Source organism: Ahaetulla prasina, chromosome 7 (assembly GCF_028640845.1).
Source record: "Ahaetulla prasina isolate Xishuangbanna chromosome 7, ASM2864084v1, whole genome shotgun sequence".
In the NCBI taxonomy this organism is placed as follows: domain Eukaryota; kingdom Metazoa; phylum Chordata; class Lepidosauria; order Squamata; family Colubridae; genus Ahaetulla; species Ahaetulla prasina.
The window spans coordinates 60,777,677-60,797,841 of NC_080545.1; the positions used below are offsets into that span (position 1 = coordinate 60,777,677).

Consider the following 20,165-nt stretch of genomic DNA (forward strand, 5'->3'; position numbering starts at 1 on the left):
AGTCTGTTTCATTCTCTTTTGTTTTGTTATGGCCAGCTGCTCCCCACTATACAGAGGCTGTTCAGAAGCTAGGCCACTGCATTTGGACCAATTATAGCTTCTGTGTAGTCTTTAAAGATACCTGTATATAGAATGCAGAAATTCAGTTTTGTGGTGATAAAGTTACTACAGTTAAGTTCCCTTGCTCTAAATAAAACTAACTGCTCAGCGAGTTAGTCAGGAAAAGGCTTTTTGGGCATGGCCTGCATCTGCTACTTTATTAGGATCTGTGAATCCAAGATAATCCCAAAGTCACAGATCAGCTCTTTCAGAGGTAATTCTTCTCTATCAAGAAACAACACTGGATACATAATAGTGCCCCATCAAGTATAAATAATAACTCTGTCTCCTTAGGGTTTATTTGTTCTGCACCATCCAGACACTTTCAGGCTCCAGGTACTGGGAAATGACCTTCACATCGTCTCTAATCCAAACCAGCGTGGCTATACTACTAAGCTGGATGTCATCAACATACAAATAGTTCTCAACAATTGGGCCCAGAATCATGGTCATTGAGTGAAGTGTTCATTAAGCAAGATGCCACATGATCACTTTGCACAATGACTGCAATCTCAGTTCTCTCAGTTGTAGTCATTAAGCAGAGTGCTGCAAAGGAGCCCAGATCCTACCTGCTTGGGTTCTCTCCCTGTTCCATTGGGGAGAATGTAAGAAATATCTTGGCGTGCTTCAGGAATGGACTTCAAGTTGGCAAAACTGCTAGCCAACAGTATCATTCGGAGGCCTTACCCCATAGTTTTACTGTGTTATGGCAACAGACCATTAAGAAAGAATAAGAGCTCATTGCTGAATAAGATCAAAATGGAAGGGAAACATTTCACAAGGCTTGAGCAGATAGAGGTTAAGCACTCAATGATAAAATAGCATCCATCTGATAATGTTTGGATATGGTGGGAAAGGAAAAATTGTAAGTAGAAACTTTTTGGGTTCTTCTTGTAGCAGTAATTTTCCTGATCACAATCCCCATAGTTCCCTGAATACAGCTTCTTTGGATTTAAAGCTTATTTTATAAGTTGGAACAAGATTTTGATTTTTTTAAAAAAACATGTAATATCCATTTAAAAAAATATTATAGATTATATAGAATTATATAATATATATTTAATAGATACTGCGCTTATGGAAAGAATATGAATTAGCAATAGTTATTATCAACTATGGGAAAAGGTTGTTGGATTGCTCACAAGCACCATCCCAAGTGACAATAACAGGAGAAGGAGCTGATGAAATACTAGAAGAAGAGGTAACTGCTCTTGTTTTTCATTTCCTCTCTCTTTTTATATGATTTATGATATATGTAGATAGAAAGAAAAGTTGAACTGATTAAGTCTTCAAGGAATTAACAAAACTCAAGTGGCTGTCTCATTGTCTTTTTCTCCCTCTCTTCTGTTGTATAGTTTAATATTCTGTCCTGTAGTATGAGGCAGAAAACTCAGAATGGGGATTAGAGCTGTATGTGGATAGTTTGATCTAGTGGCATCTTTTGGGCTCATAAACTGTACATGAGGTAACATTTAAGGTAACATAATCAAGGATTTTGCAGGTTATATATTTTCCATTTAAATAAATGTAGTATTTAGAATAAAGCAAGTACAACTAACCCTATGGAACAAGTCTACTAAGAATATGGTAATAGAGGATCTTATTAAAAGTAAGCAACTGGTAGAAGGAGAAAACGATGAAAGTAAATGGTTGGAAAAGGAGCAAGATAGACAGAGAAGACATTTTTAAAGAGGAAGGACAGTAGCACAATGGCTCTCTCTGTTATCACCTTTATTGCATAGAGGGTGAATGTTTGGATAAAGAATTTATTCTGTCCATGAAAGATCTCTAGACAAATGATAAAAGATAAACATACTTTTGAGTGCTCCTTACTATATGGACTCACCCATGCACTTCTTCTAGCAACAGTGTAGAAATGGCCTAACAATCAATTTATAGTCTTAACTTTCCAATCTAGCCTACAGCCTGGAATTCCATGATGGTATTCAAGTATTAACTGGGTCTGATCCTATTTAGTACTGGAAGTTAGATACAGGAAGTCCTTGTTTTATGATCACAGTTGGGACCAGAATTTCCACGTTTAAGTGACATGATCATAAAATGAGACATCACATAACTGCATTGCTTAGCAGTGTCAAACCTGGCAATCTCGGTTCCAGTTGGAACTCCAGACATATGAGCTACATATGGGAAGCAGAGGGAATCTCAGGTGTGGAATTTGGTTCCCACATGGAGATTGAGGCAGTTTGGGAGGCCTGGCACATGGAACATGCAAGTTAGGAGACTGTGGTGTGAGCTCAGGGAGGCTGGAGAAAGGGTGTGCATGTATATTTGTGAGTGCAGGGAGACAAGGAAAAGAATATGCTATAAGCTGGGGGTCTCTTGGTCCACTGCTGCTCTGGGGCTGCAAAAAGCTGCTGCACCTTGGAAGGCCCTAGCAATGCAGTGCAAAACTGCTATACTCTGGGAAGCTACAGCAGTACAGAACAAAGATGTAGTGCACAGGGAAACATGAAGAGCCTTTGTGGCGTACCACAGCTCTGGAACTGCAAAAGGCCCCCAAACTGCAGCACAGTGTAAAGACCTGCCCCACCCCAGCAATATGGTGCAAAGGGGCTTCTTGGTGTGCTGTACTCTGCAGAAGCTGTACTCTACAGTGTAAAGCCCAGCCCAGTAGAATGGTGCAACGGGGTTTCTTGTCACACTAGGAAATTGCAGCTGCCCCAGCCCAGTCACCCTTGCCACTCTGCACTCTGAGGCCCCTTCTGCCGTCTGCTTCAGAGCCCCAGCTATCCACCATTTTCTTATTTCTGCTGCTGACAGGGTTCACCCAGCCTGGCCCTACACAAGACAGCTTCTAGTCACTTGAGACTTTTTTCCCTCAATCTTGCAAGGAAGCCATTGTGTGCAACCTGGGAAAGAAAGCCTCATGTTGCTGGCCGCTGCCTCACAAAGGGCCAGACATTCTTGGTCAGCAGCAGAAGAAAAAAGATGGCAAAGATCAACTAGGATGTCAGAATCTGTGGAGTACAGGGGGCCAAAAGGGCACAGATGGGGGAAGATAGGCAGATGAAGTGAGCTGAGGTGCCCCTGTGGTGTTAATTGCTGGCTGCCTGCCAATTGCCCAAATTTTGATCATGTCATCACAGGGCTGCAGCAGTGGCCATAACTTGGAGGACCAGTTCTAAGTTTCTTTCTTCAGTGCCACCATGACTTCAAGTGGTCACTGAATGAATGATTGTTAAACAAGGACTACCTGTAAGGTTGGCTAAGGTTGCTCCTTACTGAAACGAAAAAACAAACAGAGACTCTGGAACAGTGGTGGGATTCAGCCAGTTCGCACCACTTCGGGAGAACCGGTTGTTAACTTTCTGAGCAGTTTGCTGAACTGGTTGTTGGAAGAAATCATTAGGGCAGAGAACCGGTTGTTAAATTATTTGAATCCCACCACTGCTCTGGAAAATTAGAAATCATAGTTGGTGAGTGGATTGGAAGACTTTATTGTGGATATTTTTCCTCTGCTTGTGGAGGGGAATGAGAAATGAATGAGATTATTATGCAGACTGAACAGTATTAGAAAGCTAGTTTATATAGAATAATCACAACCCCAACTTAACAATAACTTATACATATATAATTGGAGGTAAGAGCATGTCATATTCATGGATTTATGTTTCCAGAATAAATGGCGTAGAATTATGTTTATTCAACCCACTTTACTATAGTTGTGAGGGCTAGTTTATCTATTTTTATCCTATCTTTATTTTTTTATAAATAAGTCAAGATGACAAATGTACATATTGTCCTGCCTCCTCCAACTTGACTACAGCATTCTGTGTGGCTTAAATTTTAGTGCATCATTGATTTCATTATCTAAAATCAATGGAATTCTGGAATTCAAATGAAATACAAACTTGTGTTCTGAAATTAGATTAGAGTGAAATAGAAATATTTATGTCGTGTCCCCCTCCCCCTCCGACGACTGGGTCAAGGAAGTCCGTATCAAACGTGGCAACGAAGCCTCTGCAGCTTGCCAAATTCCTTCGAGGTTTCTCAGGGCAGGCAGGAGTCCAAGGTGTGACTTCAGCGACAGAGTCCGATACCAGCAAACTAGATGAGACTTTGCTTGACTCAAGGTTGGAATGCCAAAAGCAGGTCCTTTATATAGGCTGTGGGGTGTGGCTCCATGACTCAGCATTTATCCAGGCCTGCCCCTCCCTTCCTTCTGCTGGTGTCGCCTCTCAGATCTCTGGAAGTGAGGATCCTCCCACTTTGAATTGTCTTCTGCTGTTTGGGAAAGGGAGGGGTCAGAAGGAGTAGGCCCGAGTAATTCCAATCCGTGGCTGACTTCCTCTGATGGCTGAGCCAAAGGAACACATGCTGTACGAGTGAGGTTTATTTGTTCATTCCTGGAATCCTCTCCGGGCATGGGGCCAGGGCTGGGGGCTGGAGGCATGACTGGCCGTTCATCTTCATTATCAGACTCGGAGTCTGAGTCTGAGGAGAGGAGGGAGGACGAGGCACAACAATTTACTGTTTTGTTTATTATTGACCTCCTGTTTTTGCCTTAATTCTGCAGCTAACTAAGTGCTACTTTATATAAAACGGTGAATTAATGTATTATTATAGATTCCATCTAAAAGGCTGAGAGCGGGTACAATTGCAAAAGTAAATGAGAATTTAGAAGTTCTGGAAAACATGCTTCTGAGACTGATAAAAGCAGGTATATATTTAATATGTATATCTTGGTCCTAATACCATTGTTACTGTTAAAATAATCATATATTTAAATATGTTAAGCCCATTAAGTATATTAAGCATTTCATCACATAACCTAAATATGTTAGATACATTTATTCTTTTTTTAAATATGGAATTTAAAATCTGTCAATCTGCAATATGCAAAATATATTCCTGCATATAACATTTTATTTACAGTAATTTCTGTTGTCTTCAAAGAAACTTACTTTGTTTTTGAGGATTGAGATTGTTGGGGGCAATATGCTGACTCTGTGCTTAGAGAGGGCTGTAAAGTACTGTGAAGCAGTATAGAAGTCTAAATGCTATAGCTATTACTATTTAGATAACAAAATAATCTAAATATCCTGATTCTATTTAAGTACTTTCTAAACTTTAGTATAATACTAGACAACCCAAGCTCTGTTGAGTCATCATTCAGAGATATTTCATTACTGCAGCAGAGAAACAGAATGACCATGGGCAAACAAGAAAAGCAGTTGGAGTGGGAGTGACTTCCAACTTCCTGCCGACTTTCTCATTAAGTTTCCTTGTGAGAAGGAACTTCAAAAATTCCCTTTCCTCTCCCTTTCCGCTCCCCCTCAGTGAATTTAAACTTGGATATGTTAGAATATTTCAGTGTAGAAAAAAATAGATTTAAATGGAGCAATATTCCAGTTTAATGGAGGATATATAACTTGATTAGGAATTCTGGCTATAGCAGACACCATGATGATTAATAAATGAAATACGTTTATTAAAATATTTGCTCACTAATATTAAAATGGCCTTCTTTTGTAATTTGTTTCTTGTTCCACAACAACTTTTGAGAATGCGTTAATCAAAATCATTACGTATCTAGTTGATCCTAAATTTCCACTGATGTATATTTGATATCTATTTTATAAAAACTGGTAAAGATATGGCTAAAATTCATGTTAAATTTTGAAGGAAAAAAGAACAAATGTACAGTATAGAACAAATGAGAAGTAAAAATTTAATAAAATGAGAAAAGTTTAAGTGATGTCACTTTTTGATGAAATGTATCTTGTGTTTCTGTACACTGCTGTTCATTGTGTTGAATTTAGTCAAATCTGCTCTGTCTAGGACAAGAGCTTACAGGAGAAGAAGATCCTTTATTCTTGTATCCTGTAGTTTCAAATTGGCAACCAAAGACTGCTTATAGGGAAGGTAATTATTTTAAAGTGTATTATTAGCAAATTAAGTTCCCCCTCCCCCCACTATATGTGTACAGATTTGAAAATGCAGTAAGCTTGTGTGACTTTTAAATAGTTTTCTTTTTAAGAAAAATGCAATGCAAATATTTTGTTTTTGGTATATTAGTTGTCTGGCTAACTTGGAGCATACTTTGTAGGAGTCTATATTTTATGGGGGAAGCAGGGTTTTGTTAAATGCCAGAAGATAAAGATACTGCATTTAAAAAAAAAAACCGTGAGCAGCCAAAAAAAACCCTGCTTCTTTTAGAAAACTATTTTTCAGAAGGTGATTGGTTCAGATAGTAGCCCCTTCAGTAGCATTGAAATTTACACATGAGTAGGTAAACTTTTTTGTCCAAAAGTTGTTTGGGACATTAAATATTTTAAGCACAAACTTACATTGTTCTAGGACACGGTGTCAAACTCGCCATGTCACATTCCCGTCACATTGCCATCACATGATGTTTTGCAGCATTTTTCCCCTATGTGGAGCTGGGGTGGGTGTGGCCTGTGCATGACGCATCCGGCCTGAGGGCCACCAGTTTCACACCCCTGGTTTAGGAGTATAAGTAAAGTTAGAACAATATGTGCTATAAATTTTTAGAAATCATTCTAAAGCCTATTTGCTGTGTTAGGGATGAGATATAACTTCTGAAGTTGTAGGACAGAGTAATTAGCAGTATGTTGCAGTAATTGCCAGTGAAATTTGATAATAACTTTTTGTGATTTGCTTTCAAATTTCAAAACAATTTACTTTCCTGTGATTAGTCTAGGAAGGAGTTAGATGAATTGTGTTTCTGTACGTCACTACCCTTAATCACTGCCAAATGTGGTCTTTAGATTCTCTGTTGTTCGAGATTTGATTTCTGCAGAACCATGCAAACTTACATTTTTAAAATTAAGGCAATATTCTTCCTTAACTAATAAAAAAATTGCCATATTCCACAACCCAGGGATATTCAAATGCAAATACTTGTCATCATTAAAATATATCAAATAATTTTAGTGTTTAAAATTTTTAACCATAAAGAATTTTCTCTATAGCAAGCATTATTTTATTATTTTTTAATGTCAAGCTTTAATTTTTGTTTTGGATGCAGATTAAAATTTAAAATTTTAAAAATCTATTTTCAGATGTTAAATGTATTTATTTTTTTATTTTATTTATGAAAATTTATATTGCCGCCTATTTGCACGTGGCGATTCAAGGCAGCTTCCATTTAAAGTGATACAAATTAATTTGATATTCTATCAAGAATAGTAATTAAAAATTAAAAGTATAATGTCATGGAATAACTACAGTTCTTTTACATTTGCACAGTACTGAAATTTAAGAAGAACTCTCGTTTCCTTGAATATTTTGTCATGCTTGTATTCAGAGCACTAAATGAGGATAAATTGTTGCGAATAATGGAGTGGTCTGATGATGTTCAAGAGTATCTTAAAAAGTAGGTGTAAAGTGTTTTGAATTGACAAAATTCTGTAAGTGTTATGGCCATGCAATTGCAGAAACTATAGCTGCAATGATAGTTGATCTGTTGTATGTACACTTGAGAGCTGTACATACAAATTCCTTGTGTGTCTAATCACACTTGGCCAATAAAGGATTCTATTCTTCTTTCAATTGTACCATAAGATCTTTTCATATTAATGTGGCTGCTTAGACATACTTCCAGAATTTGTAATGGACATCAGTAGTTATAGCAGTAATCACGAGAGTTAATTAGGGAATTAAGAAAGAAGAATTGTATATTTGTATATTTTTGTTTCTTATTTGCCTCTTTCTTAACTCCCTCTCTACTTTCTATGATGAAATCAGACTAAAATGTTTTGGAGCAAAACACATTCAGCCTTTCTTCATCTAAAGAAAACTGTATTTTTTTTACAAAAAGATGTGACAAAAATTATTGGTGAAGTAATGCTCTAAATATTGAAAATAAATATTCAAAGCTGCTGCTACTTTTTGAAAAATCCTAATGTAGTAATGTTAGATGTTTTTGTTTACTAGGAGGAATAGATTCCTTCTTGGTATCAAACAAATTCCAAAAAAGAAGAAGAAGATTCGTGGATCTGCAGAAACAAAGAAGACCACAACACAAGATGTTTCAAAGGTTAATTTAATTTAAAAAAAAAGATTTTGGGATCTGTTAGCTATTACAATTTTTGTCATAGTTGAGTATAACATCAAATTCTGAAGTCAGAAATTATAACTGTGTTAACAATCCACTCTACCAGTTTTTTCCCAACATGATTTAGCACAGGTACATCAGACATGTAGTAATATGAAGTATTCTATATATTGATTTAGAGCAGCGGTCACCAACTGGTGGTCCGTGGACCACTGGTGGTCTGTGAGAAAATTCTGGTGGTCCGTAGAAAAATTATTTGCATATTCTATATTGCACTAAATCAGGCGTCCTCAAACTATGGACAGATTGTGTTGCTGCAGAGAGTCTCCCCCTTCGGGGCCTTTTTGTGTGGGTCGGAGGGAGAAAAAAAACCAACTTGGGTCTGCTTCAGTCTCCTGGTGCGGGGCTTTGGACAATGGCTGGAGGGAAGTGCTGCTGGTGTGAAGAGCTGGAGGGCCTCATTCCAGTGGGGCTGCATCATGGCCTGGAACTGGTTGACCATCTCAGCCCGCTGAGCCTCCAGGCACTGGTACCTGGCCTTGCACTCCTGCAGGTCTGCCCTCTGCTTGGAAAGCCTATGTGCCTAGTTCTCAGTGAGGTGCTTCTGCTGAGCCTCCTTCTCCTTCAGATCCAATTTGAACTGAGCTGTTTTGCCAACTCTTTCTTGTGGTTGCTGCTTAGCTCCAATAACTGCTTCCTGTTGGGCCCTAAGGAGCCTGGGCGGGCAGGCGAGGAGAGGCTGGGAGGGGAGGGGTGAGTAGAGGCTGGCGAGGCATCCCTCAACATGAGTGACATTGAGTTTACCACGCCCACCCAGTCACATGACCATCTAGCCATGCACACCCAGCCGGTCATTAGGCAGATCATATTAGTGGTCCGTGGGATTTAAAATTATGAATTTAGTGGTCCCTGAGGTCCGAAAGGTTGGTGACCCGTGATTTAGAGGGGCATGCATAACACTTAAGTCTTACTAGGTTAGAGTCTTAATCCATCCTTACATTTAACCTGATCTATGCTCCAAATACTTTCCTTTAAGCCTGTTTACTTACTTACCTACTGAGATTATAACAACTTATTTTCGTTTTTTTCAGGTTTGAGTTCAGATCACATAGAATCTGTTTTTATTTCTGCCACCGTTTCTTTTACAGGCTGTACAGTTTTTCCTCTTTCTTTCTTTCTAAACCACTTTCACTTTCAAAATCTTTTTACAGAGGCTCTTTTGGCTAAACGTGCCTCAATCTGCATTTCTCTCTTTGAGACATTCAGCAATGATGAAATGCTTAAAATAAACTTCATCTCACCGCAGATCTTAAATTATTTCTCCTTTGCTTCCACATACTGTAGCTCTCTTTTGACTTTACTTCGTTCTGTCACTCTATGATAATTCAACTTTTGTCCTGTGCCTTGTCATTTCCTTGCCTGCCTTATGTCTTTTGTCTCATTTAGATAAACTAATATGATCTACTTCTACTTCATCAGGGTGTTTGCAGCATTGCCAGCCAATGAGCAACTCAGTAACCAAACCATTAGTAATCTTGTTCTCCAGCCATTCTGGCCTTTATTTGAGTTTTGTTTGTTAATTGTTTACAAATAAGCAGAGAATAGAGATTCTTTGAGAAAAGTTGTGAATCTACTTTTTTATCAGAAGCTTGGTTTCCTTTAAAAATACTAACTGGTGGGAAAATGTTAACGATTTTCCAGTCTATAACAATTGTGCTTTTCTCTATATATTCATGTGAAGGAAGAATTTTCATTTTCCAGTCACTTCTGTGCAAGTTTCTTTCTATAATGTGGGAAGAATATCTTAGGATCTTACATAGACAGTCATGTGAAAAAGAAAGTATACCTTCTTTGAGTTCTATGTTTTATGTATCAGGATATAGTAAAAATCATATTCTCCTTAGTAGTTCTTAAAAGTAGGAACTCAAATAAAAAACAACATATGACATATTACACCATGTCATCATTTATTTTACAAAAAGAAAGCCAAAATTCAGAAGCTATTTTAACAAAGCATGCAAAATATCATTGATTTCACATGAAACTTTTGAAACTTATGCTGATGCACACTGGATAATTGAGAAACCCAAAGAATACCAAAAAGAAGTTGGCATGTGTTGTAGTGATATCTAGATAGATCAGAATCATGCTAAATTCAAATTGTAATTTGAACCCATTTTATATGAAGACTTAGTTCTCTGAAGTCTATAATGCTGGGAAAGGTTACAGTAGAAGAAGAGAATGACCAGTAACAAGGTGGATGGGTTTAATTACAGCTGTAACTGTTGGAAGACATTAAATGACCAGTTTAGAAATAGATCCTCCATATTCTGCAGGAGAGAAGAAAAATCTTATTAATTACTATGTTTGCATATATGTATGTATTTATAAAACTTGCATGTTTCCAATTTTATTACAATTCATTATGATTGTTGATTATTCTCAGAACAGAGTTTGTTTTATTTTATGAAGCTATTATTAGGACTTATTTGAGATCAAATAAATGTAGATTTATTGTTTGAGCTCTAATTAGGCTCTGGGTAACTGAAATTAGTGTTTTGAACATTTATAATTATTATGATATCCTGATTTCTTTATATAGGCTATAGAGTTATCAACACCCAAGAAGAGGGGTTCCAAGAAGAAAGGTCTGCCTAAACAATCTATTAAATCACCAGGCCAGGTCAAAACACCTGGTGGAAAACGGTAGCTTATGTATTTTTTTCCCTATAAATTACAATGGTATTTATGTTTAGGAATTTATGACATATTACCACTAAATAAAAGAATGCTGGATAATTTTTGCTTTCATTAATATCCACTAAAGTTCAGTAAACTTCCAGGCTAAATTTTAAATGACTTGAAATAAGTTTGATTTCTTTTAAATGTTGAAATTATTTGAATTATTTCATCAATCCAAAACAAAATGGAGCTTCTTAAAAAGCCAATTGGAAGCAAAATTGGGGTAATGTGTAAATTGGTGAACCCAGTTTGTTGTCCTCCCAGAGGTAAAGAAACTTGCTGGCTGGGGATGGTGGTGGGGACATTCTGTCCATCAACCATAGACTGGGAAACAAAAATGCATCTGTCCATATAGATTTGGTGTAATGGTTAAGACACCAGGCTAAAACTGGAGGACCATGAGTTCTAGTTTGCAGGGTGACCTTAGGCGAGTTCCATTTTCCCCACCAAAAACAACCTTGTGAATTTTCCCCATTGTCTCCACTTGTGATTCCAGACTCTAACCATTAGCATCTTGTTTGGATGTTATGTTGATTTCCTCTTATTCTTCATCAGTGGTGGACTTTATGCTTGGCTAGCAATTATATTAAAAGGGTGTCCAAGAAATCTAATTGATATTATTGGACACTGATTAAATCATATGCAAGTACTACCTTTGCCACTGGTAATCCTTGATTTACAATCGTAATGCAGTCTGTCCATTACAGTTGTAAGACATGATGGTCGTAAAGTCAGTCATCACATGACCGACCCAATTTTATGATCTTTTTTTGCAATCCTCATTAAATGAATGCTGTGGTCTTTAAAATGAACCTATTTATTTATTTATTTATTTATTTGTTCATATTTTTATACCGCCCTTCTCCGAAGACTCAGAGCGGTGTAGAGCCAATAAAACGACAGAAATCCTAAACAGATTAAAATACTATAACAAATTTAAAAATCTGATTCGACCGCTGTATACTTAAAATATTAGCTAAAATTTTATCAAAAACTAAAACCCTATTAAAACCCACTAAAACCCCATACTAAAATCAATCAGGCCAGCCCCGCTTGGTGAAAAAAGAAAGTCTTGAGCTTGCGTTTAAAGGTCCGGAGATCAGGGAGGAGACGGAGTCCCACTGGCAGCTCATTCCATAAAGCCGGGGCCCCACAGAGAACGCTCTTCCCCTGGGGGCCGCCAGCCGACATTGCCTAGCCGACGGCACCCTAAGAAGGTCCTACCTGTGAGCGCGCACTGGACGTACCGGACAATGGGAGGTAACTGTCGGCAGCAGACAGTCCCGTAAATATCCCAGTCCAATGCCATGGAACGCTTTAAAGGTGATAACCAACACCTTGAAGCGCACCCGGAAGACCACCGGCAACCAATGCAGCCTGCGCAGGAGAGGTGTTACATGGGAGCTATGGGGGGCTCCCTCAATCCCCCGTGCGGCCGCATTCTGTACCAGTTGGAGCCTCCGGGTGCTCCTCAAGGGGAGCCCCATGTAAAGAGCATTGCAATAATCCAGACGGGAAGTGACGAGGGCATGAGTGACCGTGCATAACAAGTCCCGGTCCAGGAAAGGGCGCAATTGGCGAATCAGGCGAACCTGATGAAAAGCTCCCCTGACGACGGCTGTCAAATGGTCTTCTAAAGACAGCCGTGCATCCAGGAGAACGCCTAAATTGCGCACCGATTCCCTGGGGGCTAACGATTTGCCCCCCACAGTCAGCAATGGGGTAAGCTGACTGTGCCGGGACGCCGGCATCCACAGCCACTCCGTCTTGGATGGGTTGAGTCGGAGCCTGTTCGTCCCCATCCAGACCCGAACGGCCTCAAGACACCGAGTCATCACATCGACGGCTTCGTTGGGGTGGTTTGGGGTGGAGATGTACAGTTGAGTATTGTCAGCATACAGCTGACAGCTCACCCCGAAACCACGAATGATCTCTCCCAGCGGCTTCATATAAATGTTGAACAGGAGGGGTGAGAGAATCGACCCCTGCGGCACCCCACAAGTGAGTTGCCTAGGGGTCGATCTCTGCCCCCCTGTCAACACCGTCTGCGAGCGGTCGGAGAGGTAGGAGGAGAACCACCGTAAAACGGTGCCTCCCACTCCCAAGCCCTCCAACCACCGCAGCAAGATACCATGGTCGATGGTATCGAACGCCGCTGACAGATCTAACAGGACAAGAACAGAGGAACAACCTCTGTCCCGTGCCCTCCAGAGATCATCAACCAATGCGACCAAAGCCGTCTCTGTGTTGTACCCAGGCCTGAAGCCGGACTGGCACGGGTCTAGATAAACAGTTTCCTCCAGGTACTGGGGGAGTTGCCAAGCCACCACACTCTCCACAACCTTCGCCAAAAAGCGAAGATTGGAGACCGGACGATAATTAACCAAAATAGCTGGGTCCAGGGAAGGCTTCTTAACGAGGGGCCTCACCACCACCTCTTTCAAGGCGGCTGGGAAGACTCCCTCCCTCAGAGAAGTGCTGGTAATTCCCTGGAGCCAGCCTCGTGTAACCTCCTGGGTGGCCAGTACCAACCAGGAGAGACATGGGTCCAATAAACATGTGGCATTCAACCTCCCCAGTATCCTGTCCATGTCATCGGGAGTCACAGGGTCAAACTCAGCCCAAACAATGTTCTCAAGATGTGCGCGCGTCATCCCGTCTGGATCTACCCAATCTGTGTCCAGCCCATCCCGGATCTGAGCGATTTTATCGTGCAGATAACTTCCAAATTCCTCAGCCCGTCCCTGCATAATTGATCACTATAGACTGGTTTTGCCAAAAAATGGAAGTAAATGCCATTTTTTGCAAAAATGTCACAAAGTGTTCCATGTGACTGTGGGATATTACAAACAACTATAAATGTGGTTTGGTTCCCAGGCATCCAAAATACAGTTCACATGATTGCGAAGCGGACCCCTGACTTCAGAACAAGGTCATAGATACCCTGCAGAGTTCTATCATAACTTTGAACAGTCGCTAAGTGACCCACTGCAATTTGAGGACTACCTGTATATATTTCCTGACTGAGAAAGCAATACTATTCCTTCTTTGTTTTCTTTGTTTTCCATGTTCTGAATTGTTAACATTATGATTTTTCTATTGAAATCCCAGTGCATTATGATTCTCTAAGGTTAGTAAGTTCATTTCATCTTTCACTGTTGATCCTGTCTGTATTCATGTTTTACATTCCACATTACCATTGTAATTCTGTCTTGGTGGCTTGGATTTTCTTTTCCTTCACGGCAACAGCAGAAGCTAGGTGTCTCAAAGGATTTTAACTTCATTGTTTCATAAACATTAGTTGCCCTAAAGATCCTCAGCTCTTTCTTGGTAGCATATTAAGTGCCACCAAGCCTGAAGGGGCCATCACTTAGCACTACTGTATATAATTGATCAGTTTATCTTGTCTATCCATGTTGGTTTTGTTTACCACTGCATTCTCCCAAATACTATGAAATGATGCTTTTGCTGTTGTCACTAAAGTGATTATCAGCATTTTCCTTATCACTGTTATCTGACATAGGTACCTGTTGGTTTTAGTTGGGCACATGGGATAACCTTCATTGCTTACATTAGGTTCCCCTTTTGGGAGTATATACTTTGGCTTATATTCCTGGAATTCTTAGCTCTTCCCTATCAGGAACCCCACCCTGCACTCCCATTGCCATAAGGCAGCATATCAGGACTTGACAGAGTATATGTGTATGTTATTTTTGTGTGTGTGTGCCTATACCTTTTAATCAGTATTGACTCCTGATGACTCCCTACAATTTTCTTGAGGAGGTTTCAGCATTGGTTTGCCATTGCTTGCTTCCCAGGGCTCTGAGAGACTGATTGGCCCAAGGTCACCCAGCTGGATTCATGCCTAAAGTAGAACTAGAAGTCACAATCTCTTGGTTTCTAGCCTGGTATCTTAACCACTGCCCTAAAGTGGCTACTTACATATAAAAATAATACAAAATAATTTAGTATCAAAAATAATAGGAAAGAGTGGAGTAACCTTAACCTGTTAGATAATATTTGAATTGATGAAGTTATAGAGACTTGGCTATCTCCATAACTTTGCTACATGAAAAGCAAAAGGAAAGCAAAGTCAGCTTAACAGAAACTGCTGCTTTAAAGAGGCCCTTGTGCCTTGAAATTGCTAACTAGAAACTTCATAGTATACGTGATGAGGGCTTTATAAAGATATATTCCCCTAGATCTGGTCTGGGGAACAAGCTGGTCCCTCTTTTAAAAGTTGTTCATTTCTTTTCTATATGCATTCTTTAGACTAAATTAATGAAACTTAATTTATTAATGTAATGAAACTTATTTCTTTATAGATGTAGATATCTACAAAGAAGTAAGTTTCAAAGAAATATATCCATATCTATATCATCAGGAATGTAATTGTTTTGATAGTCTTAAAATAAGTTTTTCTCCTATGATTGCTTATCGTTCAAGGTGCTGTTCCTATTATTTTATTTAGGAAACAAATAGAAGAAAAAAGAAGAATTGCTTTTGAAATCCTGATAATTAAGCTAAATATATGTTCTGATGTCTACATAAGACGAAGAAGATTTCGTCGGCTATATAATGAAGAAATGCCATGGCGAGCTCAGCTTAACATTTACCTGGCAATTGTTCACTTTAATTTGTTTAAAAAACGGACACAGGAGCTCTACAGTACTGAAAACTTTGTACAAAGTCCAGACAGGTAAAAAGTGAAAAGTGAAAAGAATGGGGCAATTTAACTGTGTCAGCCTCTTATTTCAAAAATGCATTTTAAATATATTCTAAGATTCTTGTGTTGCTGGCTTATTTAAAATGTCTAGGACAGATATCAAACCAGGATACCAAAGACATCAAAAGAAGTGCCAAGACCAAAACAAACATAATTGTTCACTAAATTGTTCTCATTAATTATTTCCAATACTAAGTGTCTTTCCCCATTGGCTCAGTCAATCCAAATGATAGGAATGATCTCCCAAATCTGATTCACAAAGGAATTCCTTTCATTGGGCACCTTTTATAACTTTACAGCCCCTCTGTCCCGTCTGCAAATTTTCAGTATTTCTGCATAAAAAGAACCTAAAATGATGTTTTCTACCCAAGACCTAAAACTAGATAAATTATATTAGTCAAAAACATTATACTTGTTCATTTATTTCATTGAGGAAAATGATCCAAAGCAATATATTTGTGTGTGGCAAAAATATGTGAACTTCCAGCAGTATCAGTTCATTTGAAGGGTAAATAGAGTCAGTTGTTTCAATTAATGGATTGAATCAACTGTGAACATGGGAGATCCTGCCTTATTTAAACAACAGAATTCTAAGTATTCACTAGCACAAGTATGTGGAATTTTGTCCCAAACAAAGGAGATTTCTAAGGACCTTTGAAAAAGTTGTTGATGCTCACTAGGAATAAGAAAATGTTGCAAAATTATTTGCATAGAGATTGGCCACTACCAGTCCACTGTCAGGTAGATTGTGTACAAATGGAGGTAATTCAGCATCATAGTTATCTTTCTGAGGAGTGATTGACCAGCTAGGTTCACATAAGGGACAAGTGCATGTAATACTCTAGGACAGGGGTGTCAAACTTGTGGCTTGCAGGCCGGATGCATCGCACACTGGCTGCCCGCACTCCCAGTTTAAGTGAAGGGGAAAAAAGTCACGATATGTCACATAGTGACAATGTGACGCCACAAATTTGACACCCCTGCTCTAGGAAGTCTCAAAGAAGCCCAGGGTAATTTCTAAGAAACTAAAGGCATTGAACAGCGAACTTTGAATCCATAGAGAAGAGCCATTTGGAAATACTTGAGCTATGGAAGCAATTCCCACCTACTATGGATACTCACATCCTTTATTGTTTGCTGAAGCCATATTTTAAATTTTCAGAAAAAAACCCTTGAAGCAATAAGAAGCAACTCTGCAGCCTTTGCATAAGATAACAGGTTTTATACAGCTATTGTCAATTCATGACTTTGATTTTGTGAAACTGGATTCTATTCATGGAAGTTTCAGTAAAATCTGATATCTCAATGAGAGCAACAATAAACTCACCTAAACAGTGGAATTCTTAGAGAATTTCTCTTTAGGTTCTGTCCAGTTTTCAGCCAATGCCCTAGTATTTCCAGTGGTTGTCTGATGGCTCGAATATTGGCAGATTATATTATTTGTGTAATGTTGGCACTATGAAAATGATGTCAGTTAATGAATAGAATAGAATAGAATAGAATAGAATAGAATAGAATAGAATAGAATAGAATAGAATAGAATTTTTATTGGCCAAGTGTGATTGGACACACAAGGAATTTGTCTTGGTGCATATGCTCTCAGTGTACATAAAAGAAAAGATAACGTTCATCAAGGTACAAGGTACAACATTAGTGAAAATTAGTGATTTCTAATATTTGTGTAATGACATCATACAAATGATGTAAATGTCCTTGACATGATTTTCTTTTCAATTTAAAAGAAATGTGTGACTAATGCCAACCTCCCTTTATTAGTCCATCAAAATGAGAGTCAATTATAATTTAATTAAAACGATGCAAATTATTTATGCAATAATTATTTATGCAATTATTTCTGTACAGGTCTTTGATCAAAATGAATTATTACCAGTACTATAACTGCTATTATAGCCTTTGTAACAAACTCAAGATTTTTCTATATACAGTAAATTGACAGAATTTGGATTCAGATTTGAAATTTGTCTTGCTTATATTGACAATTTAAATACTAGAAAACTTTCATTTACTAGAAAACTTTCATTTCAATTATTTAATAAGAGCTGGTTGCAGTCATCTGGCATGCAGCTCAGAATGTTAACTTCTGACATGAATAAAGAAAAAGAAAGAATATTAACCAATATAGTCAAGGCTTATCCTATTATTGCCACACTTTAGACTATCCACAGGATTGTTAACATGTCTTTAGATCGGGGTGTCAAACTAATGGCCTGCGGGCCGGATGCGTCATGTGCAGGTCGCACCCACTCCAGCTCCTCGAATGGGAAAAATGCCGCGAAACATCATGTGACAACAATGGGACATGGCAAATTTGACACTTGTGCTTCAGTTGAAGTATTCTCTATCAAGAGTGTATAATAATAATGTAATATTACTACATTCAATTATTAAATATGTGCTTGTGTTTGTGTATGTTTATATTTTGCAGTTATAATGATCTCAACCCTGAAATATTCTCATTAAGCAATTCAGGCACAATCATGATAGCACCAGAGGAAGAAATCACAGATTTTAAGCATCTGTCTTTTAAAAGAATATTTTCAGAAAAAGTCAGTCGAAAAACTGGTAATACTATAGATAATAAAATGTGAATTTCAACTATTGTGTTTTATGCAGTTATTTATTAAAATACATTAAGATATCCACAGTAATCCTTTTGGATCCTGGGTTCCAGTACTTTAAGACAGGAAACAATAAAATTTGTACTGTTGCATGTTGACTTTTGGAATGATTAAAAAATTTTTTTTGAGTGGCTAAACTTTGATGGCTAGGTTTGAGTCAATGGAACATATAATCCATTAACACTGTTTCTGGGGCAATCACTGAATTCTAATTTTGGAAGAGCATACTGAAAATCTGCTCTAAATCTGGTTTTTCAGTATGCATAGATAATTATACATTTTTCTATGTTGCTATAGCCGTCTTTCTGATTCCTTAAGGAACATTTCTAGTATGCATGTTTTTTCTTTCATAGCCAATGTCTTAATTCAATCTATTGTTATCTAAAGTCTAACCATACATTTATACATTTTATCTTCTGTAGTCTTACTTGTAACCTGAATATTTGTTCCTGGATTCTTTGTTCTAGATGTGCTTTATATTTTGAACCATCATTCTATTTTCTTCCTCTTTTCTCTCTCTCGCTCTTTTCTATTTTGCCACATTTTCTGCTTCTGGGATTTTAATGGCTTTTGGTTGCTGATTCTTTTCAATTGTCTGCCTTGGGCTCACTATAGAAACTTTATCGTTTCTGTCTGTCCAGTTGTTATTTTATTCTAGATGTCCATTTGATCTTAATCTGTATTACCACAAACAGAGCTCTATTTGTCAGGTAATAGATAACAGTATTGCATCTTAAAAACCAGAGTTATTATAATCAAATCTTTAAAATGAGAATTGATGCACTGAATATTTAATATCTCAGAAATATTTCCATAACTCCTTAACTACAATGTTTTACAATGAGTCTTTTCTTAGTTTTATATATTTAAAAGATCTCATATGTCCCTATGGAATAGGTAAAGATGTTTTTCCCCGTTCTCACTCTTTTATTCTATTTCAGTATTCTTTTTTCCTAGATTGAATGTTTATTTTTTATTCTGCCATTTCTTCTGTCTGGTCCAACATATTTTCAAACTCAGTATCTATAAATTAATATTTGTATGTATGGAATACAGGGAGTGATAATACAACTAGTCTTATGGTAAACTTCACATTGTTGACTTCTCTTTCAAAAGCATTATAATTATGTCCATTGAACATATTTGAAACTTAAATTTGTTATTGCCTAGAATAGCTTCCATTATAAGTCTACTAAGAAAACAGGGCATTTTTTTAAGGATCTTGTCTGGGTTGGTTTGCTAATCTGTGGAGTCTGTGATTTACAGCATTCTATTATGTTAGTTGGTGTTGTTCAGCTGAATTAAGTAGATGTCAAACATTATTTTCTCTTTGGAAGCTGAGAGAGTCACATAGCTTAGCATAAATCTAGACCTCCTTGATAGTCAACTTCAAAAAATGGCTGATGAATTCCTCAGAGCATCTATAAATTCCAGGGCAAGCTTCTAATAATTGATTCCAGAGAATATAACTTACATGGATCTATTGTGATTTTGTTTATTGCTTAGGCTTGGGTGTAGACAATTACATTGTTAATACAGCAAGTCTTGAAATTATGTTTCAGAAAAAATCATTGACTTAAAGATACTTCTGTGGAACAAATACAGTTCATATTGAGGCATACTGATCATGGCAACTGCTTACCCTGAAAAGAGTACTGCAGTTCTTATTTAAATGTACTTTCCTCAGTTTTTACTTTTGAGTAGTGCATGTCTTTCCTTCTTGAGATATTTCTGGAATTCCCTGAATTAATGGAAATGGAAACAAGACTTTATGATTTTTTCCTACCTATCTTTAAGCAGAATGGCCATTCCATATCATCTGACAGCAACAATATAATGTATCACTGCTAATTCTTCTTGCGCCATCAATCTTCTTTATTACTAGCAGCAGATAAGTAATCAAATACAGTAGCTC

At 37.9% G+C, this 20,165-nt stretch overlaps 1 protein-coding gene across 1 annotated transcript in view; it reads left to right on the top strand.

The window, feature by feature from the left end:
* Positions 1-20,165, top strand: part of CFAP54 (cilia and flagella associated protein 54) — a 150,650-nt gene that overhangs the window by 52,222 nt on the left and 78,263 nt on the right. Inside the window, exons 28-35 of the mRNA XM_058191243.1 lie at positions 1,166-1,300; positions 4,690-4,783; positions 5,905-5,988; positions 7,336-7,462; positions 8,023-8,125; positions 10,746-10,849; positions 15,357-15,584; positions 18,058-18,194. Coding sequence (XP_058047226.1) covers positions 1,166-1,300; positions 4,690-4,783; positions 5,905-5,988; positions 7,336-7,462; positions 8,023-8,125; positions 10,746-10,849; positions 15,357-15,584; positions 18,058-18,194 — 1,012 coding nt within the window. The remainder of the gene's footprint in view (positions 1-1,165; positions 1,301-4,689; positions 4,784-5,904; positions 5,989-7,335; positions 7,463-8,022; positions 8,126-10,745; positions 10,850-15,356; positions 15,585-18,057; positions 18,195-20,165) is intronic.